General features: G+C 55.7%; 3 protein-coding genes and 1 long non-coding RNA gene across 10 annotated transcripts in view; 2 read left to right on the top strand and 2 right to left on the bottom strand.

Moving 5' to 3' along the window:
- The window catches only part of LOC309648895, a 116,717-nt gene that overhangs the window by 61,256 nt on the left and 29,768 nt on the right, over window positions 1-25,693 (top strand). The window lies entirely within an intron of this gene.
- Window positions 60-16,301, top strand: MAP3K10 (mitogen-activated protein kinase kinase kinase 10). Of its 2 annotated transcripts, none has more exons than XR_014256840.1 (10): window positions 60-1,309; window positions 5,476-5,656; window positions 8,544-8,692; window positions 9,171-9,346; window positions 9,974-10,220; window positions 11,683-11,799; window positions 13,611-13,788; window positions 13,888-14,000; window positions 14,295-15,055; window positions 15,851-15,986. XR_014256840.1 is itself a non-coding variant. In XM_082438024.1 (10 exons), the coding sequence occupies exons 1-10, from the start codon at window positions 628-630 to the stop codon at window positions 16,171-16,173; spliced, it is 2,847 nt and encodes a 948-aa protein (XP_082294150.1). In that variant the 5' UTR covers window positions 64-627; the 3' UTR covers window positions 16,174-16,301. The 2 variants fall into 2 exon arrangements, 1 of the variants encoding a protein (XP_082294150.1); XM_082438024.1 differs by having other exon boundaries at window positions 64-1,309; window positions 14,375-15,055; window positions 15,851-16,301.
- Window positions 16,625-19,528, bottom strand: TTC9B (tetratricopeptide repeat domain 9B). The gene is made up of 3 exons (XM_082438109.1): window positions 18,473-19,528; window positions 17,728-17,910; window positions 16,625-16,841 (listed from the first exon to the last, which is right to left on the bottom strand). Exons 1-3 carry the CDS (start codon window positions 18,891-18,893, stop codon window positions 16,732-16,734), a joined length of 714 nt encoding a protein of 237 aa, XP_082294235.1. The 5' UTR covers window positions 18,894-19,528; the 3' UTR covers window positions 16,625-16,731.
- On the bottom strand, window positions 21,364-25,501 carry CCNP (cyclin P). 6 transcript variants are annotated; one of them, XM_082438095.1, is made up of 7 exons: window positions 25,394-25,501; window positions 25,117-25,314; window positions 23,589-23,759; window positions 23,355-23,510; window positions 22,612-22,770; window positions 22,370-22,521; window positions 21,364-21,867 (listed from the first exon to the last, which is right to left on the bottom strand). In XM_082438095.1, exons 1-7 carry the CDS (start codon window positions 25,397-25,399, stop codon window positions 21,816-21,818), a joined length of 894 nt encoding a protein of 297 aa, XP_082294221.1. In that variant the 5' UTR covers window positions 25,400-25,501; the 3' UTR covers window positions 21,364-21,815. The 6 variants fall into 6 exon arrangements, with proteins under 6 accessions (XP_082294221.1, XP_082294222.1, XP_082294219.1 ...); XM_082438096.1 differs by having other exon boundaries at window positions 21,364-21,826; window positions 25,394-25,500; XM_082438093.1 differs by having other exon boundaries at window positions 21,364-21,605; window positions 25,394-25,490.

The raw sequence follows: 25,693 nt of genomic DNA, 5'->3' as shown, positions 1-25,693 counted from the left end.
ACAACTCCCAGGCGGCACCGCGGCGCGGCGGCAGCGAGCACGTCACTCAGGCACTGCCGGCGGCCCCGGGAAGCGGCGCGGGCGGGGGCAGGGGCTGGGGCCGACCAGGAGCCCGATGCTGAGGATGGGGGCCGCCCGACCGCCCCGTGCGTGAGGAGGCCGAGGGGCGCGCCACCCCGTCCTGGGGGGGCTCCGCCAGCCCCGCCCCGCCCGGCGATCGTGGCCCGGGATGCGGAGCCGGGGGCCGCCGGTGGAGCTGCGCGGGGTGAGAGGCGCGGGGAAGGGGGCTGCCTGCTTCCCTCACCCTCGTCCCCCACCGGCGGACCCCGGCAGGAATTCGGCAGCCGCGCGGCCAGGCCTTCTTAGCGCCCTGACGTTTAGTGGGGAGAGGTGAACCCGCCGCCCTTCCCCCACCCCACCCTGCCTGGACAGCTGAATCAGAGGGGACAACCCTGCCGTTTTAAAGAGGCTTTTTTTTGCTCCTGCGGAGGGCCCCCCAGCCATGGCCACCAGGAGCCCCCTAGAACCCGCAGGGACTGCCCCCCATCCTGGCCGCCGGGGCCCGCCCTCTGCATCCCGCGGGCAGCCTGTGTGAAGCGGCCTCCCGCAGCCCCTGGCCCCACCCCCATGGAGGAGGAGGAGTGGGGGGCGGCCAAGGAGTGGGGCACGACCCCCGCGGGGCCCGTCTGGACCGCAGTGTTCGACTACGAGGCGGCGGGCGACGAGGAGCTGACCCTGCGGAGGGGCGACCGCGTCCAGGTGCTTTCCCAGGACTGTGCCGTATCGGGCGACGAGGGCTGGTGGACCGGGCAGCTACCCAGCGGCCGTGTGGGCGTCTTCCCCAGCAACTACGTGGCCCCCGGCACCCCCGCCGCGCCCGCGGACCTCCAGCTGCCCCAGGAGATCCCCTTCCACCAGCTGCAGCTGGAGGAGATCATCGGTGTAGGGGGCTTTGGCAAGGTCTATCGGGCCCTGTGGCATGGCGAGGAGGTGGCGGTCAAGGCCGCCCGGCTGGACCCTGAACGGGACCCGGCAGTGACAGCAGAGCAGGTGCGCCAGGAGGCCCGGCTCTTTGGAGCCCTGCAGCACCCCAACATCATTGCCCTCAGGGGCGCCTGCCTCAGCCCCCCACACCTCTGCCTGGTGATGGAGTATGCCAGGGGGGGCGCACTGAGCAGGGTGCTGGCAGGGCGCCGGGTGCCCCCTCACGTGCTGGTCAACTGGGCTGTACAGGTGGCCCGGGGCATGAACTACCTACACAATGATGCCCCTGTGCCCATCATCCACCGGGACCTCAAGTCCATCAACAGTAAGTGGTGTCCTCCCCAAAAAACTTGCTTCCGTAGAACCTTGTGAGGACAAGCCTAGGTGGCGGGATGGGGACACCAGAAGACACTGCCTGGGGCAAGAAGGGGCAGCAGTATACCTTCAGGGCCAGGTGAGGCAGTCCTTGCCCCATTAAGAGAGGAAAAGGAGGCCCAGAAAGGTTGAAGGAATACCTGCCTCCTAGGCTACAGTCACAGTAGCCCAATAAATATGTACCAATGAACACTGTGACAGGCCCTGTGCTCCCTGCTGTAAATAGGACAGGTACAGTGCCTGCCCTCATGGCACTTACTGTCCAGCCACGCTGCCAGAGTCCACCAGGCAGAGACAGATAGAACCTGGCCTGGAGTCGGGGTTTCTCAGTCTCAGCGCTATTGACATTTGGGGCCGGATGATTGCAGGGGGCTGTCCTGTGTGATGGAGGTCACTTAGTAGCATCCTTGGCTTCTACCCACTAGATGCCATTAGCATCCTCCACCCCCCATCCCCCAGTTATGACAACCAAAAATGTGTCCAGACATTGCCGAATGTCCTCTGGAGGGCAGACTAGCCCTCAGTTGAGAACCACTTCCTGGTGTCCTCCTAGCATCTGCCCCAGCTAGCCAAGACACACTGGGAAAGATGAGGGAGGAAGGAAAAGGGATGTGGCTTATGTAAAAGCATCCAAGCTGTCTGGCCTGTCATAGACTTTCAAAAGTGGATTGGTTGGTTGAATGAGGTCTGGGGACAGATGGAAGGCAAGGTTCCCCAGAACCTACATCTAGATCAAGGAGCTTCTCATGATGTCAAATATTAATTGAGCACCTATCAAGTAGAAGCCCAACAGGGACCAAAACAGCCATGGTTTCTGCCCTTACAGCACTCACAATCATTCCCCGGATATTCATTCATTTCCCAGATATTTCCCGAGCACCTGTTGTGTACTAGGCCCTGTCCTGACCCTTAGAATACAGCAGGGAAAAAAATCCTACCTTCCTGGCTCTCCCGTCCTTCCTCTGCCTCATGTCACTCCCTCTTATTTCTGCATTTATTTGTTCAATTTATTGTTTCGTTTGGTATTTACTGGGCCAGATCATATACTAAGCAAAAGAGATCAGTAGTGAGTGGGGCCAGCATGTTCCCTGCCCTCACGTGATATGTGAGGGTTTTCTCTTTGTCCTCAGCCCTCATATCTCATCTATTTCTGACTCCTGTCAGTTCTACGTCTTGAAGTTTGTTTGACCCCATCCCACTGTTTCATGTTCGTTGCTAGGCTTCACCACCACCAACTGCAAGTCCGTAGGATAGAGGGACGGAGCCTTCCTTACCTGACAGGCCTGGCATTCATACACTCAACAGATAGATAGCTACCAAGTGCCCAGGGTGCGCCAAGCCCTGTGCCAGCCCCAGAGAATTGAGCGAGACAGACCGATGGTCCCCATCTCCATTGATGCTGATGCTCTGACTCCTGAAATGCTGGGTAAATGGAGGCAGGACTGCCAACACGCTCCTCTTGAAGCCTGGGGTCCCTTCTCAGCCCTGCCTCGCCCCTGCTGATTCACAGCCTGCAGGGTGGGTATCAGGACATGCTCCCACTCCCCCAAGTTTTTCTGTAGCCAATGCCACTTGGACAAAGGGTTGGTGGGGCTCTTAGGCCAGGGCTTCCTGCTTGGGCAATGGAACTGCTCCACGCCTGAGACAGAGGAAACAGGGTCTCCACAGTACAGCTTCCCCCGTTCAGCCTCCCCTGGGGAGCTCCTCATCTGACGTCATTCATTCATTGTTTTATTCAACTAATAATTCTGAAGCAGAATTAAGTGTACTAGGCACTGTCCTGGGCTCTGGGATTACAGATGTGGACAAGGCAAGACAGATGTGAACGAGGCAAGACCCCCCCCGCCCCCATAGAAGTTATAGTCTAGTGAACAAAAATAGATGGTTGATATTTAAATAGATAACAAAATTTCAGAGAGTATCAAGGACTCTGAAGGAAATAAAGCAGATTAAGGATGGGGCAGAGGGAGCTCTTAAGATCAGAGCGCCAGGGAGGTAACATTTGAGCCGAGACCTGAACCCAGAGGACCCAGCTTTACAAAGATCCGGGCAGGGCAAAGGTCCTGAGGTGGGGATGAAGCTGCCTTGTTGGAGAAACAGCAGGGAGACCGAAGAGGTCGGAAGAGCAGGAGTGAGGCAGAGGTGGAAGGAGGTGAGGTCATAAAAGTAGACGGGCCAGATCACATTAACCTTGGGGGCCACTGTGAGGGCTTTGGATATTTCATTCAATGTAGTAGAAGCCATTAGAGGGTCTTAAGCAGGGGTAACATAATCAGATAAATACTTTTTTAAGTGAATTGATTTAGGCCCAGCCTGGGAGATGCAGAAATAAAGTGTAAGACCATGGGGTGTTCCCTCTGTCACAGGGTCACTCCACAAACAGGAAAGTCGGTGACTCGAGAAGGGAGGACTTCTGAGAGGTAGAGTCACATGCTAGAGAGTCTCAAGAGGCTTCCAGGAGGAGGTGACATTTGAGTTGGGTTTTAAAGAAGGGACAAGATTACCAACAGTGTTACCTTGGGCAGTGGTCTGAGCTCTCTAAAACTTAGTCTCTTCATCTGCCAAATGGGTATGACAGTAGAATTGCCTCATTGTTATGATGATTGGAGAAGTAGCCAGGAATGGCCAAAGATAAAGGTAGAGAAATAAGGAACAATTATGGCAACATCACACACTAATAAAGAGAGCTGATGCTTTTAGAGGGCCTACTGTTGCTTCAGGAAATAAATCTTTACTACAACCCTAGAAGGTCAATGCCATTATCATCTCCATTTAACAGAGGAGAAATCGTAGTGTTAAAAATAAGGTAAATAAGGTTATGCAACGAATAAGTGGCAGAGCTGGGATTCAAACCCAGGCAGGATACTGTACAATACCTTCTGTTTGACAGAAGGTAGTAGAATATCACGGCAGTTAAGAGATTGGACTCTGATGACAGATCTAGTTTGGGTCTTTGCCCCACCATTTTCTCTTTTTTTTGGCCGCACCGTGCACCTTGCGCGATCTCAGTTCCCCAACCCGCGATTGAACCCGGCCCACAACAGTGAAAGCCCGGAATCCTAACCACTAGGCCACCCGGGAACTTCCCCCCCATTTTCTAGCTGTGTGATCTCGGCCAAGTGACTTCATCTCGCTGAGCCTCAGTTTGCTAGTCAATAAAGTGGGTTGCTTGCTAGTTAATTTGTATAAAGGACTTAGCACAGTGCCTGTCATATAATAGGCTCCTAATAAACACTAGCCATGGTTGTTATTGTTGTTAGTAACAACCCTAGGCAGCAAGTAAGTTGGAACCATTCAATATGCTTGGGGGATATATCAGTCAGATTTTTGTCATAATAATGCTGTGTAACAACCCTCCCACCCTCCCCCCCTCCCTGAACTTGGTGTCTTAAAACTCAGTGTCCTTTATTACTGCTCATACATTTGCAGGCCTGATGGAGGGTAAACTGATTTAGGCGGGGCTCAGCTGGAGAGGCTTTGCCCCAAGTATCTCTCATGTTCCTTGGACCAGCAGGCTAGCCGAGGCATGTTCTCATAGTGATGGCAGAAGGGCAAGAGGGCAAACAGACATGAGAGGCCTGGGCTTGGAACTAGCATTCTGTCACTTCTGCCTCATTTTATCAGACAAAGCAAGTCATACGGCCAACCCAGAGTAAAGGATGCGGAGATACAAAGAGTGTGACACAGAAAGGAGCAGAATTGGGGCCATGAATGCAGCTACCCACAGCAGGTGACAAAAAGGAAAGGAAAACCATCCCCTTCTGCTCATGGTTTGTAGTTGCCACTTCTGCGGTGGTTGGGAATTCAAGGCCTGGACCAAGGAGAACCAAGGCCGTGGCCATTGACATTTCAGAGCTTCCCTGAGCCCAAGTTGGAGTCAGGAGGCCAGTGAACTCAGGAGAAGCTCCCCAACCCCTCATGGGAGCCTGAGGCAGGGATTAGGCCATCAGGAAAGCGTTCATGGTCTTCGAAGCCAGGAAAGGAGCTGCTGCAGAGGGGGGCGACCCCAGGCGGCAGGGAGAGAACAAGTAGGAGATTCCAGCTGAGGCGGGGGCAGGACACACAGGTCTGCAGCCCAGCAGGTCTGGGGTGACCCACCTTTCTTCCTACCCACAGTTCTAATTCTGGAGGCCATCGAGAACCACAACCTCGCAGATACGGTGCTCAAAATCACGGACTTCGGCCTCGCCCGTGAGTGGCACAAGACCACCAAAATGAGCGCTGCGGGGACTTACGCCTGGATGGCTCCGGAGGTTATCCGTCTCTCCCTCTTCTCCAAAAGCAGTGACGTCTGGAGGTGCTGACGGTGGGACAGGGGAGGCCTCCTGGGAAGGGAGGAGGGAGGAAGGGGGAAACGGCAGAGTGGGAGGGACGGTCTGCCACTGCAGCAGGGATCCGAGTCTGGCAAGGGGGCCCGCCAGCAAGGTCAGACCATCAGACAAGCACAAAAGCAGGTGGCTGCTCTGCTAGCAGAAGTGGCAGCTGAGGAGGACCTGGATTACGTTTGAAAATTCCAAAAGTGTAAAGATAGGTGGTCAGCACCAAAGACCCCTCAGACACCATCCATTACACCGCCCCCACTCATCAAACAGGAAATTGAGACCTTTGAAGGTAACCATTCATTCATTCATTCATCCATCCAACTGCACTGGGAGCTAGGGATACAGCAGTATATAAAAACAGACCCATTTCCTGCCCACGGGAATAATACATACCTCAGAAGCTAAAAAGGCTGTTTTTAAGTTGAAATTGTAAAAATAATTTTTAAAAGGTAGTAAGTTAATCCACCAGAAAAGTACTAGACAGTGTTACGAGCTAGGAGGTTGATTGAAAAGCACTCTGAGGGCTGGAGATGACTTTGGGAAAGGCTCTTCTGAGAAGTGGTACTTGAGCTGAGTCCTGGATGACAAGCAGGAGCCAATCATGCAAAGTTTAGGAGAAGAGGCTTCCCAGGAAGAGGGCACAGCTTCCACGAAGGAGAAACTGAGGTGAGAACGAGCATGGTATGTTCCAGAAAGGAACATGTGGCTGGAGCAGAGCAGGCAAGGAGGAAAGTAGTAGGAAATGATGGAGGAGGGAGAGCCGGAGGGCCTTGCAGGTGAGGGAGCAGATCCAGGTTTATTCTAAGTGCACTGGAAAGCCATTAGAGGCATTTGTGAATGACATGATCTGATTTAACATCGCAAAGGCTCCCTCGCCTGATGGATTGTAGGGGACAGGAGTTGGGGCAGGAGGCCAATGAGAAGGCTGTTCATTGCCTGCGAGACCCGGTGACAGCAGAAACTCAACCTTCTACTTGCGGTGGGAAGCCAAACCCAGATCAGTCCCTGGCTAGGCTCCCGGTGGACCAAGCCGCAAAGTCATGGTATTGGGGCAGACAAATAAGACAGGAATTCTCAACTAGAGCAGTGCAGCCCTTTGGGGGGAAGTTTAGTCTTGCTTCACGTAAGGCATTCATTTATGGTCCCAAACATTTATAGAAGCCATATTTCAGTGGCAAGGAACAGAAAACCCAAAATAAAAACAAGACTAATGTTTTTGCTCTCATGTAAAAGCCCATGACTTTTACATGATATAGAAACCCCAGCATTAGGGATTGAGTCCTATGTTAGGGTTTTTTACTGTGGTGTCACTGACACTGGGCAGGATAATTGTTCCTTGTGTGGTACGGTCCTGTACCTTTCAGAATGTTAAGTATCCATGATTCCCAGCCACCAAATGTCAGTAGCACTCCCCAGTCATTGTGACAATCAAAACATCCCCACAGGTTTCCAGAGACATGGCAGAGGTTGTGAGGGGAGGGTCTGGCCCCCTCCAGTTACAAGCCACTGTTACTTTTCTCCACCTTGTATAGCCTCCATTCCCAAGTCCACTTCATGGTCCAACATGGCTGCTTGAGCTCCAGATTTTATGTCTATATTCCAACCAGGAGGAAGGAGAAAAGAGGAAAGGGAACTCCTTCCCTTTAAGGACACTTCCTGGAAGTTAGTTGCACCCTACACACTCTTCTATATCCCACTGGCCAGAACCGTTGCCATATGGGCACACTTAGATGCAAAGGAGGATGGAAGATTATTTCAGGCAGCATTTGCCCAGCTCAAATTTACCAGTGCTGTCACTGAGAGAGGAGGGGAAGCTGTCAGCTGCATGAGGGCAGGGGTGGTGTCTATCTTATTCCCGTACCTGGAACGATGCCTGGCACACAGCAGACATTTAATAAGTGTATGTTGAATGAATGCATGCAACGGGGGAGCACGGGGATCTACTACGTGTTGGGCACTGCATGAAACAGTGATCAGGATCCAGAAGGAGAACAGTTTACTGGGGAAGATGGACACGCAGGTGATTGTAGCACAGTGATGCATGCTCTGGAATTATGTAGCCATTAAGGACGCTGTCGTGGGCATCAGATAGACCTAAGTCTCAGTGTGGCTCCATGACTTACGAGCAGTGTGACTTTAAGCAAACAACTTAACCTCTCTCTGCCTGCACCTGCTCATTGGATAAAATGAGGGTCATACCAGTGCCTTCTGCCTTACAGGACTGTTGTGAGGCCTCGAGCAGTGCTGGCCTGGAGTAAGTGCTTTATAAATATTAAATAGTGTTAACTTGTTTTTAGAGGTAAGTGCAGAGGGTTCTATGGAAACATAGTGAAGGGGCCTCCAACCCAGCTTTGGAGGCTGTGGAATCAAGGAAGGCTTCCTGGTAGAGGGGGCACCTGAGTTGTGACTTAAAGGACCGTTAGGCAAAGGAAAGGGTGTTCTCAACCAAGGGAACAGCATGTGCAAAGGCCAGAGGTTAGGAAGAACAGCGTTTGTTCAACTGTTCAGCGTGGCTGCAAGATGAAGCTGGGGGTGGTACGGGGCTGAGAGTGTTTAGAGGCGAGGCTGCAGGGGTCATCAAGACCAGGGCTAAGAAGGGTGGATTTGCTCAGTGGGCATGGGGAACCCACTGAAGGTTTTCAGGCAGAAGAGAGGGAAGAGAGGCAGAGCAAAGGAGAGACATCAGAGAACCAACCCCACCAGATCAGGCCGATGGAGGTCAAATCAGGGTCTTGCAGCCTCATTGGCCAGGGCTGGCTGCTGGGGGGAGGGAGGCCCACCATGGGACTGGAGGCAGGGCTGGGGTGTAGGTGAGGATTAGGGTGGGCTGTGGCATCACCCCTCCCTCTCCCCCACCTGCAGCTTCGGAGTTCTGCTCTGGGAGCTGCTGACGGGTGAGGTCCCCTACCGTGAAATCGACGCCTTGGCCGTGGCATATGGTGTGGCTATGAACAAGCTGACTCTGCCCATTCCCTCCACATGCCCCGAGCCCTTTGCCCGCCTACTGGAGGGTGAGCCAGGGCCCCGTGGAGAGGGTAGGCTCAGCTAGGGGTGGCAGGGGCCCTCAGGCCCAGACCTCACTCTTTCACACCCACCCATACCTTTGGGCCCAGGAGTGAGGGACAAGGGGCTGGAACCATGGGACCATGAACAGTCTCCCCCACAGTTGGCTCCATGGCCTCCAGACCTGTGTTCTGGCTAGGCCCACAGCTCCTGAGGGCAACCTGTTAGGACTCACTGGCCCTGGGATTCCTCCCTGATCCTTGATTCTACCACCAGTCAGGGAACAGGTCCCTGAGTTTCTCTCCCCAGAGTTTCACCAAGTGAAACATTGCCAGGAATTTGGCTTTGAATTCCTTCCCCTCGGCTCCATGGGAGCTGTTTGTCCACAGTCCCTTAAAGTCCTGCCTCCACTGAGCAGGCTGATGCCCCAGAGCATGGCCACTGACATTTCCACTCCCACTGCTGTCCTCTCCACCCCCACCCCAGAATGCTGGGACCCAGACCCCCACGGGCGGCCAGATTTTGGCAGCATCTTGAAGCAACTTGAAGTCATCGAACAGTCAGCCCTCTTCCAGATGCCTCTGGAGTCTTTCCACTCGCTGCAGGAAGACTGGAAGCTGGAGATTCAACACATGTTCGATGACCTCCGGACCAAGGAGAAGGTGAAGGCAGGAGGCAAGGTGGGAGGGACGGAGCAAGATCCCCGAGCTCTGATGCCTTGGACGGGGCAGAGTCCCTTCCCCTGAGCCCAGGGGTCTTCGAGTCCATGCAGGGCCAAGGGAGCCTTTTTTGCATATTAGGAAAAGACAGCCTCCTGTTGGAAGGTTGATTAAAAAAAAAGGCACCCTGCACTGAAGTACTTACAAGTGACACTGCATGAGGTCTGGGATTGGCTTTAAAATCCTACAGCAAAAACGGGGAGAGAGGCGAGAAGGAAGGTGATATACATGAAAAAAGATTTGCAAAGTATAGAAAATTGTTGAAGTTGGATGATGGGTACACGGGGTGCACTTTCTCTCCTTTTGTGGATGTTTTCCAAATTGAAGACTTAAAAAATTAAAAATCAAAGAGGAAGGAAAAAAGAAAAGCCACCCCTTTCTTTGAGCTAACACAGTCCCCTGCCCTGGCACCCAGCCTGGCTAGTGAAGTGTAAGTTGGATTGTGCCCCCAATTTGCCCCACAGCAGGACAGCCCTGAGCAGGACACCAACCAGACCCCGCAGCCCTGGAGCCATCCCCAGGGGCAGAGTAGCTCAGCTCCTAGCCCCAAGCCCCTCATCCCCTCTCCAGGAGCTCCGTAGCCGCGAGGAGGAGCTGCTGCGGGCGGCGCAGGAGCAGCGGTTCCAGGAAGAGCAGCTGCGGCGGCGCGAGCAGGAGCTGGCCGAGCGCGAGATGGACATCGTGGAGCGGGAGCTGCACCTGCTCATGTGCCAGCTGAGCCAGGAGAAGCCCAGGGTCCGCAAACGCAAGGGCAACTTCAAGCGCAGCCGCCTGCTCAAGCTGCGAGAAGGCAGCAGCCACATCAGCCTGCCCTCCGGTACCCGCCCACGTCCCCCGAGCGTCCGCTGAGAGCATCTCCAACCCGGGGGTTATCTCTCCCTTTTCCACACGCCCTGTCCAAACACATCCCCCTGCCGCTCCCTAAGAGTAACCCCTGTCTTGACTTTTAGGGCAATCACTTCCTTACTTTTCCTTATAGTTTTATCTCCCAGCTATTTGTTTAATGTCTTTTAATCTGCCTCTTTTTCCTCCTTGCCAATAATTTGTCGAGGAACTGCATCATTTATCCTGTAGCATTTCCCACAGTCTGATTTTGCTGCTTGCATCCCCCTGGTATCTTTTAACATGTCGCTCTGTCCCCTGAATTTCCTATAAATTGGTATTAGGTTAAACCATGTGAAATTGCTGATGTTCAGCCATTTTTGACCTACAGAAACAGAAGTTTCACATGGCTCAACCTAATAGCTGGATCTCAGGGCTTAATCAGTTTCAAGTTCAGGTTTGATTTTTTTTTTTTTTTAAATGTTGCTTCCTAGGTAACATCAGAAGGCACATCATACTGATTTCTCTCTCTTTGTTACAAGAGATGTTACAAGCCCTAAAGCAGTGCCTAGAATAGCACCAGCCAACAGAAATATAATGCAAGCCACATGTGTAATTTTACATTTTCTAGTAGCCATATGAAAAAGGGGAAAAAAACAGGTGAAATTAACTTTAATATATTTTGTTTAGCCAAATATACCCAAAATGTTGTAGTTTCACATGTAGTCAGTACAAGGAAAATTGTTAATGAGATATTTTACCTTCTTTTTTTCACACTAAATCTTTGAAATCCAGTGTGTATTTTATATTTACAGTACATCTCAATCTCTAAATTGAGATGGCTCTAACTTTTCATCAAAAAATTGGCTCTAAATTGGCTAAATCTAAATTGTCTCTAAATTTTCATCAAAAAATCTTGACCTCTATTTAGATTTCATAAAATGTACAGTTGAAAAAGCAGATTCACATACCAAAGTTGTTCCAAACATGCTTAAATGTTTCCGATGACTGAACTGAGTGTCTGTTTTGAAAGGTAAACTCAAATTACTTACAATTAAATAAAGGTAGAACTCTCCAGTTCCTCAGTTGCACAAGCCACATTTCAAGCGCCCACTTGCCGTGCGTGGCTAATGACCACCATACTGGACACTCAGGCCTAGATCCTCAGGGCAGCGGCTCTCAGACCCGAGTGTGCATCAGAGGAAACTGGGGGACTTGTACACCGCAGTTAGATTGCTGCCCCTCACCCCCACAGTTCCTGATTAAGGGAGGGCCCAAGAATCTGCGTTTCCAAGAGGTTTCCACTTGACGCTGACACTGCTGGTCTGGGAACACACTTTGAGAACCACTGCATGAAGGAATACAAAACGGTGGCATTCCTTCTCTCCTTCTACAAAGGGACCTTCTCTTTGGCTACCCATGCAACCGTGTGCTTAGGGAAGTCTTTCTTTTCGCAGGCTTTGAACATAAGATCACGGTCCAGGCCTCTCCAACCCTGGACAAACGGAAAGGCTCAGATGGGGTCAGCCCGCCCGCGAGCCCCAGCATCATCCCCCGGCTGAGGGCCATTCGCCGTGAGTATCTCCCAAGGCCCTGACCAGTCAGTCAGCGAACAGACTTCTCTGAGCACATACCTTGTACCAAGCCAGAGCAACATCAGGGGACCAGGTGGGCAGGGTCCCCTCCCTCATTCTCATGAGGGGAAACAGACAACAAGTAAACAAGCTGGTGAGCAGGATAATTTCCTGTAGTGATAAGCGCTATAAAGGAAATCAGGGAAGGGAGTAAAACAGGAGAGTTGCTGTTTTTAAGTCACAAGGAAGGCCTGTCAGAGAAGCCGAGGTTTGAGCAGGGACCTGCATGGTAAGGAGGAGTGACACATGCAGAGATCTGAAGGAACAGTGTCCCTGGCAGAGGGAACAGCAAAGACGAAGGCCCAGAGGCAGGAACAAGCATGGTGTGTTTATCAGCTGGGAAGGCCAACTTGGCTGGAGTAGGATGAACAGGAGAGAGAGCACTAGGCTTATGGTCAAGGGTTCAACAGGGGAGGATCACACTGGGCCTTAAGAGCCAGGATAAGGAATCTGGATTTTATTTTAAATGAGACGGGGATGTCTCTGGAGGGCTGTGAGCAAGGCAGTGATGTGGTAAAATTAACCTTTTCCCTCTGGCCACCGTGAGGAGTAGGGATTGGAGGAGAGCAGGAGTAAAGGTGGGAGACAAGTGAGACGAGGGGGCTGGGCCAGGGCGGGGGCCTTGAAGAGGGGAGATGGTGAGTCAGCTACATGGCAGAGGTACAGCTGTCAGGGTTTGCTGATGAGTTGAAGTATACCCGGCCGGCTCCCCAGTCTGTTCTGCCCCATCATTCACCCCTGGCCTCGCCCCACACACCACCCCCTACACACACTTCTGTTTAGGCACCTGCTTTGTACCAGGCCCCAGAGGTCATTCTCCTGGGGGGACACAAAGACAAATAATGACCAAACAGTGGTAGTCAGTACTAGTATCGGGGTACGTTCAACGTGTGATGGGAACAGAGGAGAGAGAGCAACTGACTCTGCAGGGAACACGTCTGTTCCAGAACACTCCACAGGGCCTCAGCATCTGCTGTTCCCTCTGCCTAAAAGGCTCCTCTCCCTTGTATCAACCTGACTCACTCCCTCACCTCCTTCAAGTCTTTGCTCAGATTTCTCCTTCTCACACATGAGAACTTCCCTAACTCCCCAAACCCCTTACCTGCTTTATATTTCCCACAGCGCTTATCACCTTCTAGCCCCCTACCCAGATGATGTACCTAGTGTGACTCTTGTTGACCGTCTGTCCTCACCCACTAAAATGTAAACTCCTCAGGGCAGGGACTTTTTTTTTTTTTTTAATATTTATTTATTTATTTGGCTGCACCAGGTCTTAGTTGTGGTATGCAGGATCTTCGTTGCCCCGTGTGGGATCTTTAGTTGCAGCATGTGGGATCTAGTTCCCTGACAAGGGATTGAACCCGGGCCCCCTGCAGTGGGAGTGTGGAGTCTTAGCCACCGGACCACCAGGAAAGTCCCCAGGGCAGGGACTTTTGTCTGCTTTGACCACTGCTGTCCTCTCAGCACCTGCCACAGGGCTTGGCGCATAGCAGGTGCTAGTAAACCTTTGGGAATGAATGGATGGCTGAAGGGTTAGGCTGTGAGAAGTGACGGGTGATGAAACTGAGGGAGCCGGGACGTCGTCCTGACAGCAGTGGGGAGCTGTGGAAGGATGCAGAGCAGGGAAGGGTCATGACTGGGGCTCCCTTGGGCTTCCAGGTGGAGGGTGGGAACAAGGGGGGGAGAGTAAGGCTGGGAGCTCAGCGGGGACAGACTGAGACCCACTAACCAAGTGGCTTCTCTCGGCCCAGTGACTCCTGTGGATGGTGGTGGAGGTAGCAGCAGTGGCAGCAGCAGTGGTGGCAGTGGGACGTGGGGCCGCAACAGTGGACCCCCAAAGAAGGAAGAACTGGTTGGGGGCAAGAAGAAGGGCCGGACCTGGGGCCCCAGCTCCACGCTGCAGAAGGAGCGGGCTGGAGGAGAGGAGAGGTATTGGCTACGTGGAGCCCATCCCACACCCTGTGCCTCTTCCCCAGGCCCTTGGCAGCCAGGAGGCCTATAACCCCCCATCTTTGGTGACCCCTGCAGGCTGAAGGCCCTGGGAGAAGGAAGCAAACAGTGGTCGTCAAGTGCCCCCAACCTGGGCAAATCCCCCAAACACACTCCCATCACCCCAGGCTTTGCTAGCCTCAATGAGATGGGTAAGAGGGTGAGGGCGCCTTTAAAAGGGAGGGGGAAGGAATATTCCCTGGCAAAGGGGACCGTAACCCAAGACCAAGGGGTGACCATTCCCCAGGGCTGCAAGGAGGGAGCCGGATTTCACTGGGCCGGAGGGTAGGACACATACCTGGAATGGGAGCAGCCGGTCCCTGGGGTGTGGGGATCGTTCCCAGGAGGAGGGGGTTTGAGGGGAGAAATAGTCGGGAACCACGCTTAGTGGGCCTTGGTGCTCTTGTTGGAGGGGTCATTTCATTGGGGCAACCCCTTGCCTCCAGATCCGAGGGGGGCGGGCCGAGGGGCCAGGCGCCTAGAGTTAAGTGAGTCGAGTCCAGTGACGGCCCTCTCCCGGTTGCAGAGGAGTTCGCGGAGGCGGACGGAGGCAGCAGCGTGCCCCCCTCGCCCTACACCACCCCGTCCTACCTCACGGTGCCGCTGCCCAGCCAGCCCTCCCCCGGGGCGCGGGCGCCGTGGGAGCCAACGCCGCCCGCCCGGCCCGGGCACGGCTCCCGGCGGCGCTGCGAGCTCGCGCTGCTGGGCTGCGCCACGCTGCTGGGCGCCGTGGGCCTGGGCGCCGACGTGGCCGAGGTGCGCTCGGCCAACGGCGAGGAGCAGCGGAGCTGGCTCGATGGCCTCTTCTTCCCCCGCGGCGGCCGCTTCCCGCGGGGCCTCAGCCCACCCGGGCGCTCCCCGAGCCGCCGCGATGACGCGGCCCCCGGCCCGGGCCTGGCGCCCTCGGCCACCCTCGTGTCGCTGTCGTCCGTGTCCGACTGCAACTCCACGCGTTCGCTGCTGCGCTCCGACAGCGACGAGGCCGCGCCGGCCGCGCCCTCCCCGCCGCCCTCCCCACCCGCGCCCGCGCCCAGCACCAACCCCCTGGTGGACCTGGAGCTGGAGAGCTTCAAGAAGGACCCCCGCCAGTCACTCACGCCCACCCACGTCACGGCCGCGCACGCTGTGAGCCGCGGGCACCGGAGGACGCCGTCAGACGGGGCGCTGGGGCAGCGGGGGGCGCCCGAGCCCACCGGCCCTGGCCCTGGTGAGTGAGGCTCCACGCGCCCAGGGCGCAGAAAAAGGCCCATCTCCCGTGCCCCCGCCAAAGACCTATGTCCCAGCCCAGCGACGACCCCCTGGATGCTAAGGCATCCTCCTCCTGCTTAGCATGGGGAGGAAGGGCCTGTGTCCCCATGACCCCCACTGCTTTGTGAGGCATTGTGAGTCCCTGGGTAATTGAGATGCAGGATGAAGTAGGGGTGGCAAACTCTAATGCCTATAAGGGGCCAGGCAGGTGATATTAATGGCAACAACAATTACTAGAGCTAACACCCATGTGCCGTGCCCTGTTCTATAAAGTTTACTAACTCACAAAGATGATTAGAACAGATAGGAGCTAAGGGCTTCCTACCAGGCACTGTGCTACTTGTTCTACAATTACTGTTATCATTTTATTTAATCCTCACCTATGTAGCAAGGTGCTGTCATCCCCATTCACAGACAGCAACATGCCTGAGGAGTCTCTGTGGGTCTTTGTGAACCTGGCCCAGTGTCAGAGAGGTGCGAGGGATGAGGGCTTTGTCTAGAGTAGCAGCAAGGAAATGGGCTCTGAAAGATAAAGGACTGTGCCCAGAGTTGCACCCAGATGAGTGAGCAATTGGTGGGGGGGGGGGGGTGGCGGTGGCTAGGTAAAGGTCCAAACCCTGCTGGAAAGTGGGCCCAACAAAATCAGCAGATTTTTCAAGAGAAGTCAAATTCCAATTTTCATGTAAATGCTCCTGGCTTTTAAACACCACCCTCTGGCCCACGCCACTCACCTCATCTGATCCTCTCTTACCAGGCCCTCGAGATCCTCTGGACTTCCCCCGCCTGCCCGACCCCCAGGGCCTGTTTCCCACCCGCCGTCGGCCCCCCGAGTTCCCTGGCCGCCCCACCACCCTGACCTTCGCCCCACGACCCCGGCCAGCCGCCAGCCGTCCCCGCCTGGACCCCTGGAAACTGGTCTCCTTTGGCCAGACACTCAGCATCTCTCCTTCCAGCAGGCCGGACACTCCAGAGAGCCCCGGGCCCCCCAGCATGCAGCCCACGCTGCTTGACATGGATATGGAGGGGCAGAGCCAGGACAGCACAGTGCCCCTGTGCGGGGCCCACGGCTCCTGCTGAGGCCTGCCCACCACCGCCCGCCTGGGCAGCCATGAATGTAGCGCCCCAGGCCCCGCCCCAGCCCACCGTGCCACAAGGCAGGGGAGGCCCTGGGCAGGATACTCACTCTATTTATTGGGGAAGGGGGGGAGGGAGGGCAATTAATTTATTCCTTTGTATCCCGGGGGGGGGGCCCTGTGCCTGCCCTGCGGTGGGGGGGAGGGTGGGCAGGGATACTCAGGGACAGGGCATCAAGGGGGATTCGGCACAAAATGCAGCATTAAAGGTAACCCCTGCCCCCTACCACGCTTGGCTGTGTGTCTTTCCCTGTGCCGGGCCCTGATCCTAGATCATCCCCAGTGGGACCCCCACCCCCCATGCTCCCAGGCCTCTCTGGATCTCCGAGGTCCAGGGGTTGAAGGCCAGGCCCATGTCCCCGCCCAGTCCCCCGCAAGAATACCACACGGAGAGGTTATGGTCACCAGCGACAAGTGCTTTACCAGCAAACACATGAGTCAGGGGAAGTTACATGGTGAGGTGGGGGGCAGTGGGGGTAGGGACAGTCCCCCCGGGTTGGCCTCAGCCAGTAACACCCCGGGACGCAGCCCCAGCCCCACTGTCTTCCCGCTGGAGGCTGTAACGGTTCATCTTCAGCTGAGTCAGCTGGATGTAGCGCAGGACGTTGGTGTCTGCAGGGGAGGTGGGCAGGGCATTATCTGCGTGTCCTGGGGCAGCAGGTGACATCTGCACCACCTCGGCTCACACTTCATGGTCCCCGGCCTTCGGCGCCCCCCACCACCACCACCACCACGGCTGGTAGAGCCAGAGCCCTTCTCCAAAAGCCCCAACCGAGCAAGCAGAGCAGGGCGTGTCACACGTCCACACTTCTGCATCTGCTGTGCCCTCTGCCAGGCATGCCTCTTCTCAGAGACTCCTGTCACACTTCTTACCCTCCAGTGACATCTGTGAGAAGCCTGTTCTCTCCAAAGTGCTCAGCAGGAAAACGCATCGTGGCCCGCTCCCACACCCTGCGTCAGGCACCTGCTCTGCTCCCTCTCCAGTGGCTCTTCACACAGAACTGAGTCTTTTGTCTGCCGCCACCCCACCGCACGCACACCCTATGACACCCCACAGGGCAAGGAACAAGCCTCCAGCTCTGCCAACCCTGCCCCTTGCCAATCTCCTGGCACTGCCAGGAAACAGGTGAATCAATAGGTGAGTGTGTGAACAGGTTAGTGAGTGAGTAGATGAATTAATTCAGGGGGAGGGGGAAATGGAGATGGGGGAGGGGGTTGTGAGTGGCCAGGGACGTGGCTGAGTAGGTGAATAGGAAGCAGCAGGATGGGCTCGTGATGGAACAGATGAGAGGTGCTTGGGTGAATGCCAGAGGAACGATGGGTAAGTGGACACGAACGAACGGCAGGTGAGTGGATGAGGGGGTGTGCAAGGAGTAGATGGGTGGAGGCCGACGTGAGGTAAGGGGTACAGCATTCATTGAAGCAGCTCTGCCCTGATCCTCCTGCCCTTGTTTCCTCCTCTCTAGCCCCTTTCCCTGCTCCCTCCCCGCCCCCTCACCTGTGGGTTCCCGGCTGCGGGCCTCCTGCAGGTAGCACAAAGCGCGTGCATAGTCGCCCAGGTGGTAGAAGGCAATACCGGCGCGGTAGGTCGCCTTGAAGTTGCCCTGCTGCTTCTCCAGCACCTTGAGACAGTACTCGCGCACCCGCTCGTAGTTCACCAGCTCCGACTGCAGCAGGCAGGCTGCGGGGGCACCACGACCGACACTCGCAGAGCCTGTCGACACCCCAGGCCTCACCTGACCGCGAGGAGCCTGGCCTTCAGGCTGCGGAGGACCCCTTCCCTTTCCCACGGCTGAACCCGGCCTAAGGGATTGCTCAGGCCACCGGGGGCCGCCAAGCTTCTGACCAATCAAGACAGAATCAATCTGCACCGCCGCTAGAGGGCGCGAAAAACACAGACAGGGGCTCACAGGTGCTTAGCCGGGAGGTGTCCGTAGGGGAGAGTACAAAGGGTGATCTCAGAGGTGAGGGATGGGTCCTTGAATGGCTCATGCAAGGTAGGTTTTTCTCACCTGAGGTTCGCACGTCGCAGCCCAAAGCCCATTTCCTGCATCCCAGCTCCTCCCATTCCCTGTGGTCCCCTAGACTCCCAACCCCTCTTCCTGATCAAGTTCTGAGGTCTCCCACCACAGACCCCAGCCCTAGCCCCTTGAAGCCTCCAGCCCCCCCAAGGCTTGACTAGTGCCTCTCACGTCCCACCCCTCTCACATATGCACCCTCTGAGCTCCCCGACGGCCCCGTACCAGTGAGAGAGTCGTAACATTCCACCTCCGTGCTCTCCACCAGGCGCCGCTGCTCCTCGCTGAGGCGGGCTGGCCCTTGGCTGGTGGCGGGGCCGGGGGCAGGGGCGGGGGCGGGCAGGCCTCCAGGGCGGGCCCCCTGCGCCGCCTTCAGTTGCAGCAGTGCCCGATGATACTTGCCGATGGCTTCCCGGAACTTCTTCTCTCGGTAGCAGCGCTGACCCTCCGCCTTAAACGCCACGGCGGCCCGCAGGCTGCTGTCGAGAGCCGCACCCAGGCCCCCCGACGGCTCTGGGGCAGGACTGGACCGAGCCGACCCATGGCGGGGGCTGGGGCCCGGCGGGGAAAGGGCGGGAGGCGGGCGCGGCGGAGGCTCTGGGGCAGCGCTGAGCATCAGCACCGGGGACAGCGCGCCGCGCTGCATTGTGGGAAACTCCTGCGGCCGCCGCTGCAGCTACCGCATCGCCCCCCCCGCGGGGCTGGTCCCCATTCTTTCTCCGCCCCCGCACCTCCAGTAGCCGACTCCGGCTGCCCCCTATGGGTCTAGAGAAACCCCTCAAGACTTCCCCACTCTCTCCTTCAAATCCCTTCTTCCCACTCCCCTTACCCTCCCAACCCTCCTGCTTGCTCTCCTCTCCCATGCCCAAAGCTCCTAAACCTTTCTAGAAGGAAAGAACAAGTCTGGGAGAAAGAGCAGGAAGATAACAACCTTGTGGAAGGCTGGTTTTCAGACCGCTAGGCATTTGGCATATTGGATAAGAACACAGGCTATGGACTCAAGCTGCCCAGATTCAAATACCTGCTTATTTTCTCACTAGTTGTATGACTTAGATAAATCACCTGAATTACCTGGAACTCTGTATCCTCATCAGTAACATGGGACTATGATAGCAACTTTGGAACCCATTCATTTATCTATGCAACAAACAAATATTCACTGATATCTTTCTGTGCCCAACTTTGGGGCTGGGTGATGCTGAGACATAGCAGGGACTGAGAGAGCCTCAGATTCTACCCTCACTGGGTCCCTAGGGAAGTGGGGAGACAGACCAATGACCAGACAGTGGCAGCCCAGAGTGGGCTAGCCTGGGAAGTACAGGCAGGGGGGTCGGGGCTGGGACGCGGGAAGCACAACAGGCTCTGACGGCCCAGAGGAGGTACCCAGCATAGGCTGAGGTGGTGAGTGAAGACTTCCTGGAGGAGGGGAGAACTCGATGAACAAGAGAGATCTGCTTCTTTCCCTTATCGAGCTCACTGTCTGGGTAGGGAAACCAGTGGGAAAGCAGTCAAGTGACAGCCCACAGTGAGGATCACAATAATAAAAGAGTGTAGAGAAGGAAATACATGAGAGGCTTTCGAGAAAAAAACTGAGGGTGAATGATTGTCCTTCAACACTCCTTAGCCGCTTACTCAGCGGTGGGACCTTGGCCAAGCTCCTTGGTCTTCCTCCACCTTCCTTCTGTGTAACAGGGAGGTAACAAGTGAGCTTACTTCAGAGTAGCTGTAGGAACTGAATTATATTTTGCAGGTAAAGCGCAGGGCCTGGTACAGTAATGGGCAAATAACAGCCAGTGTTTCTTATCGTCCATGAGACTGTGAGATATGTGATCGTAAGTGCCTGACTCTGAGTCGGCATCCACATATAGTCGTTGAATAAATGAGTAACTATGTATTAGCACCATTACCCCCCCCACACACACACCCGAGACCCTAGCTGGAGTCTCATTCCCAAGCACCAAGCCTGCATTTCCACTGTCCCCTCCCCTTCCCACTGCACATCCTTCCCCCAGAGGTCCCATGGCAGTTCCCACCCAACAGGCCCAAACCTGAACATGACACCTCTCATCCCAACTGCAGCATCTTCTTCTATATTTTATTGTACTTTGCTGAGTCTCTCCCTGATCCCCGATCCTCCAAACTTGAACACCTCAGTGGTGAAAACTTCCTCCTCTCTGCACCTCCAAACCCAGGCTTAGTTAAGGGTCTAATATTCCCGAGATTGGATTCCAGAACAGCATTGGTCACCTTTCTGCACCTCGGGCATGTTTTTGTTTTAATTAAAAACTTGGAAACCCACTGATTCATAACAATTATTTTCTGAGCACCTACCAAATGGCTAGGTGCTAGGGGCTCGGTAGAAACGGGACAACTGCACCTCACAATCCTGCTAGGATGCAATGCTAGCACATTCGCAACACCTACTAAGTGCCAGACACGGTCCTAAAGCTTTAGGTTTATGTTAACTCACGTCCTCATCACAGCACCAAGAGGTCGGTACTGTATTATACCCACTGACACTGTGGCACTTCAGAGGTTAAGGAAATCAGATCGCATTTAACAAACTCTTGCTATCAAAGGCCCATACTATCACAAACTGATGACCTTCACAGGTCAGTATATGTGATGTGTTAGATTTGTGCAACCGTTAAAAATATTGAATTAGTTGCCAGCATTAGAAGAGCAGAGATATTTATGGAATCACAGATTTTCAGCTTCCTTCGTGAACAAAATCTGAAAATCTGGCAACATCAAGGTAGCTAGCATTCCTCATGACTAGGACAGGCATTCTCAGTTTCTCACAGTCGCCATTGCTCCTAGCTTCTCCCCAACCCGAAGACCGAGTTTCCTTCGCTTGCATTGCGATTTTCCTCTCAGCATCCCTATCTAACTCCCGCAAGCATTTGCGTTAGGGATCCCCGTTTTGTCCCGCTCAGCGGCGCTTGCGGAAGCCCGCCAGTGCCCCCTGGCGGCGGAGTCCAGAATTCTCATCGCGTCTCCCAGCAGCCATTAAGGGACTTGGTGAGAACATCCAATCAGGTGGTTGAGAGGCCCGGGAAGTGACCAATCAAAAGCGAGAGAGGGGCCAGAATTCGACCACTGAGGATAGAGAGCGCTCAGAATAAAAAACTCTTTTATTGAAGTGGGAGACAGACGCACAAAGAGAGTCTTTTTTTGCTGGGGTCTCGGGGCTCAGGGAGGCCCGGCCGGGGGCTGGCGGAGCAGGCGGGCGGCGGCGAGGCTGGTGCCCTGGCGTTGGGGCCGCGCGTACTTGAGGAAGATGGCGGCGAGGCCGGGCGCAGGGCCTCGGAGCGCGGCGCGGACCATGCACGGCTCGACCGGGCCCAGCTCCGCCCGGCTGCGGCGGAGAGACGGAGAAACAGAGATGGGGCAGGGGTAGCGGGGAATAGGAGACGACCTGTCCTCGGAGCTTGGGGCTCGAGGCTGAGAAGACGAGCTGACTTGGGTCCCCGAGGACTTCTCAGGAGTTCTCTCGAGGTCGGACACGCGGTCCATCATCTAGAGTGACTGGAGGGCGCCGAGGAGGGGCAGACCCCCTATTCTTCCCTCAGAGCGCGGCTATGGGAGAGCCAGGACACGCGAAGAGGGAAGGACTGGGGCTAAGGATGGGCAGACAGACATCCAGCTCTACCCTAGGGCACGGGCTGAAGGAAAAGATGATTCACCCTGCCCCGCGGTGGCATGGTTAACAAGGAGATGAGGGACTCCAGCAGCTAAAGGGACACCAATTCGTGGCCAGGAAGGGAGCTAAGGGACTCGAGGCTGGCAGACCTCTCCTTCTCAACCCTGGAACGCAGTTAGAGCATCTTCTGGGCCTGAGGAGATCCTATTTTTCACCTTGGGGCAAGGTTAAGGGCCCCCACATCTGAACAAACACCCCAGTCTCTCAGACACCCCCAGAGAAAAGCAAATGGGACCCCCCAGACGAGGCAGACACCCCATTCGCTCTCGCACCCAGCAAACAAGTCTAGCCCCACCCCAGCCCCCAGCCCCCAGCCCCCACGCACACACACCTAATTGTCTCACATTCTCTGAGACGGTAAAGACGGCGACCAAGAAGGTAGGCCCTGAAGCCACAGAGACCCTCCGCCGCGGCCATACCTGTAAAGCGCCGGCTCGGGCCCGGAACCCGCCCCGTGGAGCACCCGGTGTGCCAGGCTCAGCGCTGCAGCGGCACGGCGACCCGGCTCCCATCCTGCTGCCTCGGCCTCCAGCAGAGACAGCTCCAGGAAGTAAGTGGCAAGTAGCAACACCTGCCATTGTGGCGGGGAGCAATCAAGCCACGCCCCTTCCCGCGCAGGCCACGCCCCTAGTCGCGCAGGTCACGCCCCTGCCCCGCGCACCTGTGGGCCGCTCCGGGCCAGCGCAGCAAGCAGCCCGAGGCAAAGTAGCGGGCCCGGGTGGTGCAGCCGGAAATCCAAGCGACTCAGGATGCGGCGCTCCGCGCACAGAAGCTCGGCCCGCGAGAAGGAGCCATCGCCCAGGAGGCAGAGGGAGGCGGGCTGGGAATTGGGGGGAAAGAGGTGGAGGAATCTTGAACCCCGGCTCGTTACTCCCTGCCCTTGAGCTCCTGGGATCGGTTCAGTCCCTGTTCTGGACCTCAGTTTCCTGGTCTGTAAAATGGGGCCATTGATTTGTCGTCTGGAAATCGTGGGAAGCAGAGGCTTCAGAGTCAGATAGACTTGCGTTCCCGAGCTCAAACCCTACCATTTACTCTCTGTGTGACATGGACATCCACTGAAGCTCTCTGAGATTCAGTTTCTTCATCCATAAAACGGAGATGTTACTCCCTACCTCACCAGGCAGTTCTGATAAGGCACTGAGTTTATGCATGTTAACTACTCAAACTACTATAACTACTCAAGACTGAGTTCAAGTCCCAAATGCTTGCCTTTGGGCAAATGTCTTCCTCTCTCTGGGCCTCAGTCTCTTCCTCTGTTAAAGGGACACACTGGTAGCCTCTACCACAGACAGACATGCTGGGATTCCAAGAGTAGGTAAAGTGCTCGCTTGGCACACAGTAGGCGTTTAATCTGTGATGCGGCGAGGAAGGGCTCCACCCTCCCAAGCCCCGCCCCGGGAGTACCTCTGGAAGCACGCACTCTTCCATTTTGCAAGCCACGAACAGGCAGGCCACGCCCAGCAGCTGCAGGCGGTGTAGGCGCACTCGGCCCGCGCCTAGGTAGGAATCGAGCAGGTGCACGGCCAGGTAGAGCGTGTCCCCCGCCAGGCCCAGGTACTCCTGGGGAGAGGCGCAGGTGATCACCACGGTTCTAGGATGCTACGCAGGCCCAGCCCTTTCTCCCTCCCCATTACGTACGTGAACCTGCACTAGCCAGTCCACCACTAGCGCGCGCATCTCCGGGGTCACGGCGCGGGGCAGGGCCCTCCGGGGCAGCGCGCGGCACACCTGGGGTCGGGCAGGAACGGCCTCACTCTCCTCACCTGCGCCTCGGCTTCTCTCCCGGGCTCCAGCCCTGGGTGCAGCAATCTCCTCGCACCAGTTGGATGTCATGAGTGCCACACACAAACTGGCCTCCGACGTCCCCTCCGAATATGCTCTTCCGTGTCCCCATCTAGAACCCTGGATGCCTCACTTTCCATCTCTCCAGTCTAGCCCCCATGGCCACAGGACTTCCTGAGCATCTCCTCCTGGGTTCCCAGACTCCAATCTTAGTCACCAAGCCTCAACCCATCCTCCTCAGAGCACCCAGAGGGTCTTTCTAAACTATAAATCTGACCAAGGAACTCCCCTGCTTAAAACCCTTCCTTGGCTTTCAGTATACCCTTAGGAGAAAATCCCAATTGCTCTCAGACTCTCTCAGGCCCTGCTCCAACATCACCTCTTCCCTCTCTCCCCTCACAACCCACACTCCACTACTCCAGCGTTCTTTTGGCCCTAGACTATGCCAAGCTCATTCCTACCTCAGGACCTTTGCACTTACGTACCGGCCATTCCCTCCAGCTGAAATGGTCATTCCCCACTCCTTGCATTGCTGACTTCTCGGTCATTCCAATCTCAGCTAAAATTTCCCTGACTTTTTCTATACTTTTCCTTGCACCCCATCATCTCTATCTCATTGCTTTATTTTCTTCATAGTATTTCAGTCTGGAGATACCCTGTGTTTCCTTGAATGTTTTGTCTTTTTGCCCCACTAGACTGCTGGCACCACGAGGGCAGGGATTTCTGTTCAGATCACAGCTGTGTCTTGGTTCCTAACAGAGACCCTGACCCAGGAGAGATGCTCACAAGATGTTTGTTACATAAACACATCCCTTCGGTATTTCTTCTGGCAGTGCCTGTCTCAGACAGGTAACTGTGGACCACCGTGGCCTGTGTTTGGTTTTTGTGGCCCTTCTGAAATTATCGCCCGCATTTGTTTGTCTCCCCACAGTGAGGACAGACTATCTCATGTTGTCCATCACAGCGTCCCCAGTGCCTAGAACGTGCTCAGAAACATTTGTTAATAACTCGCTAAATAGTTGGTAAGTGAGTAAATGTGAGGGACAAGTACGAGAGGTTATGCAATACCAAAGGAGGGGCTGCAGACAGCCTGGGGAAGATGGGAAAGGGCATTCCCGGCAGTGGAAACCACACAGGTAACAGTGCGAGAAAAAAGCCAAGTTGTGGGTGGCAGTGGTGTAAAAGCTGCAAAGTCGGGTGGGAAGTGAGGTGAGAGGCTGGCGAGGTGGGAGTTAGGGAATGCTTGCTGAGTGGGCGTTGGGCAAGCGAGTCAGCTTTGGCTTCCTCTAACCCGACAGCCTCTGCTGCCCTCCAGGGATGTGGGCGGCGCCAGAGTTGCCCAAAGCCCGCTGGTCCACGAGTGTCCCGCCCCGGTCCCACTCACCATGACTTCGGCGAAGATATCCCCGGCGTACTCACGTTCTCCCTCCAGCCCCAGCGAGCTCAGAGCCTCCTCCAGCCCCGGCGGCGCGCATGGCCCAGGGGGCCTCTCCGGACATCCTGAGGAGACCCTCCTTCCCGCGGGGACACCGTCGGGGACTGGGGTGCTCCGAGGCTTGGCATCGAGGGGGTCAGTTGGACTCTGCAGGGGAGAGGGGGTGGGGTCAGGGCCTGGAGAAAGGCCCAAGCCAGGAGATGGGAACCTGGCTCCTGTATCTCACCAGCATCCTTCAGGCTGGAGTCAAGGGCCAAGCCGAGCTTCCGCCTCTTCCCGCTGGAGCTGAGGACCCGCGGTGGGCGCTTTAAATGCGCCGGGGCGCTTTAAATGCGCCTGGGCGCATGCGCGCTGAGCACGCTTCACCTGGGCAGGCGCACAGGCAACGGCGAATGCTACGTGGGCTCGCTCTGCACCCTCCAAACCTTCTAGGTCAGACAGCTGGATCAAATCCTGTTCCTGCTACTTACTATATGACCAGACGCAGGCCCTCTGAGTCGCACTCTCCTCAGCTATAAAGTAAGGG

The sequence above is a fragment of the Balaenoptera physalus genome (assembly GCF_965194825.1).
Source record: "Balaenoptera physalus genome assembly, chromosome: 19".
In the NCBI taxonomy this organism is placed as follows: domain Eukaryota; kingdom Metazoa; phylum Chordata; class Mammalia; order Artiodactyla; family Balaenopteridae; genus Balaenoptera; species Balaenoptera physalus.
Note: the sequence above shows the minus strand (reverse complement) of the source record. Positions and strands in the feature narration are given on the sequence as shown.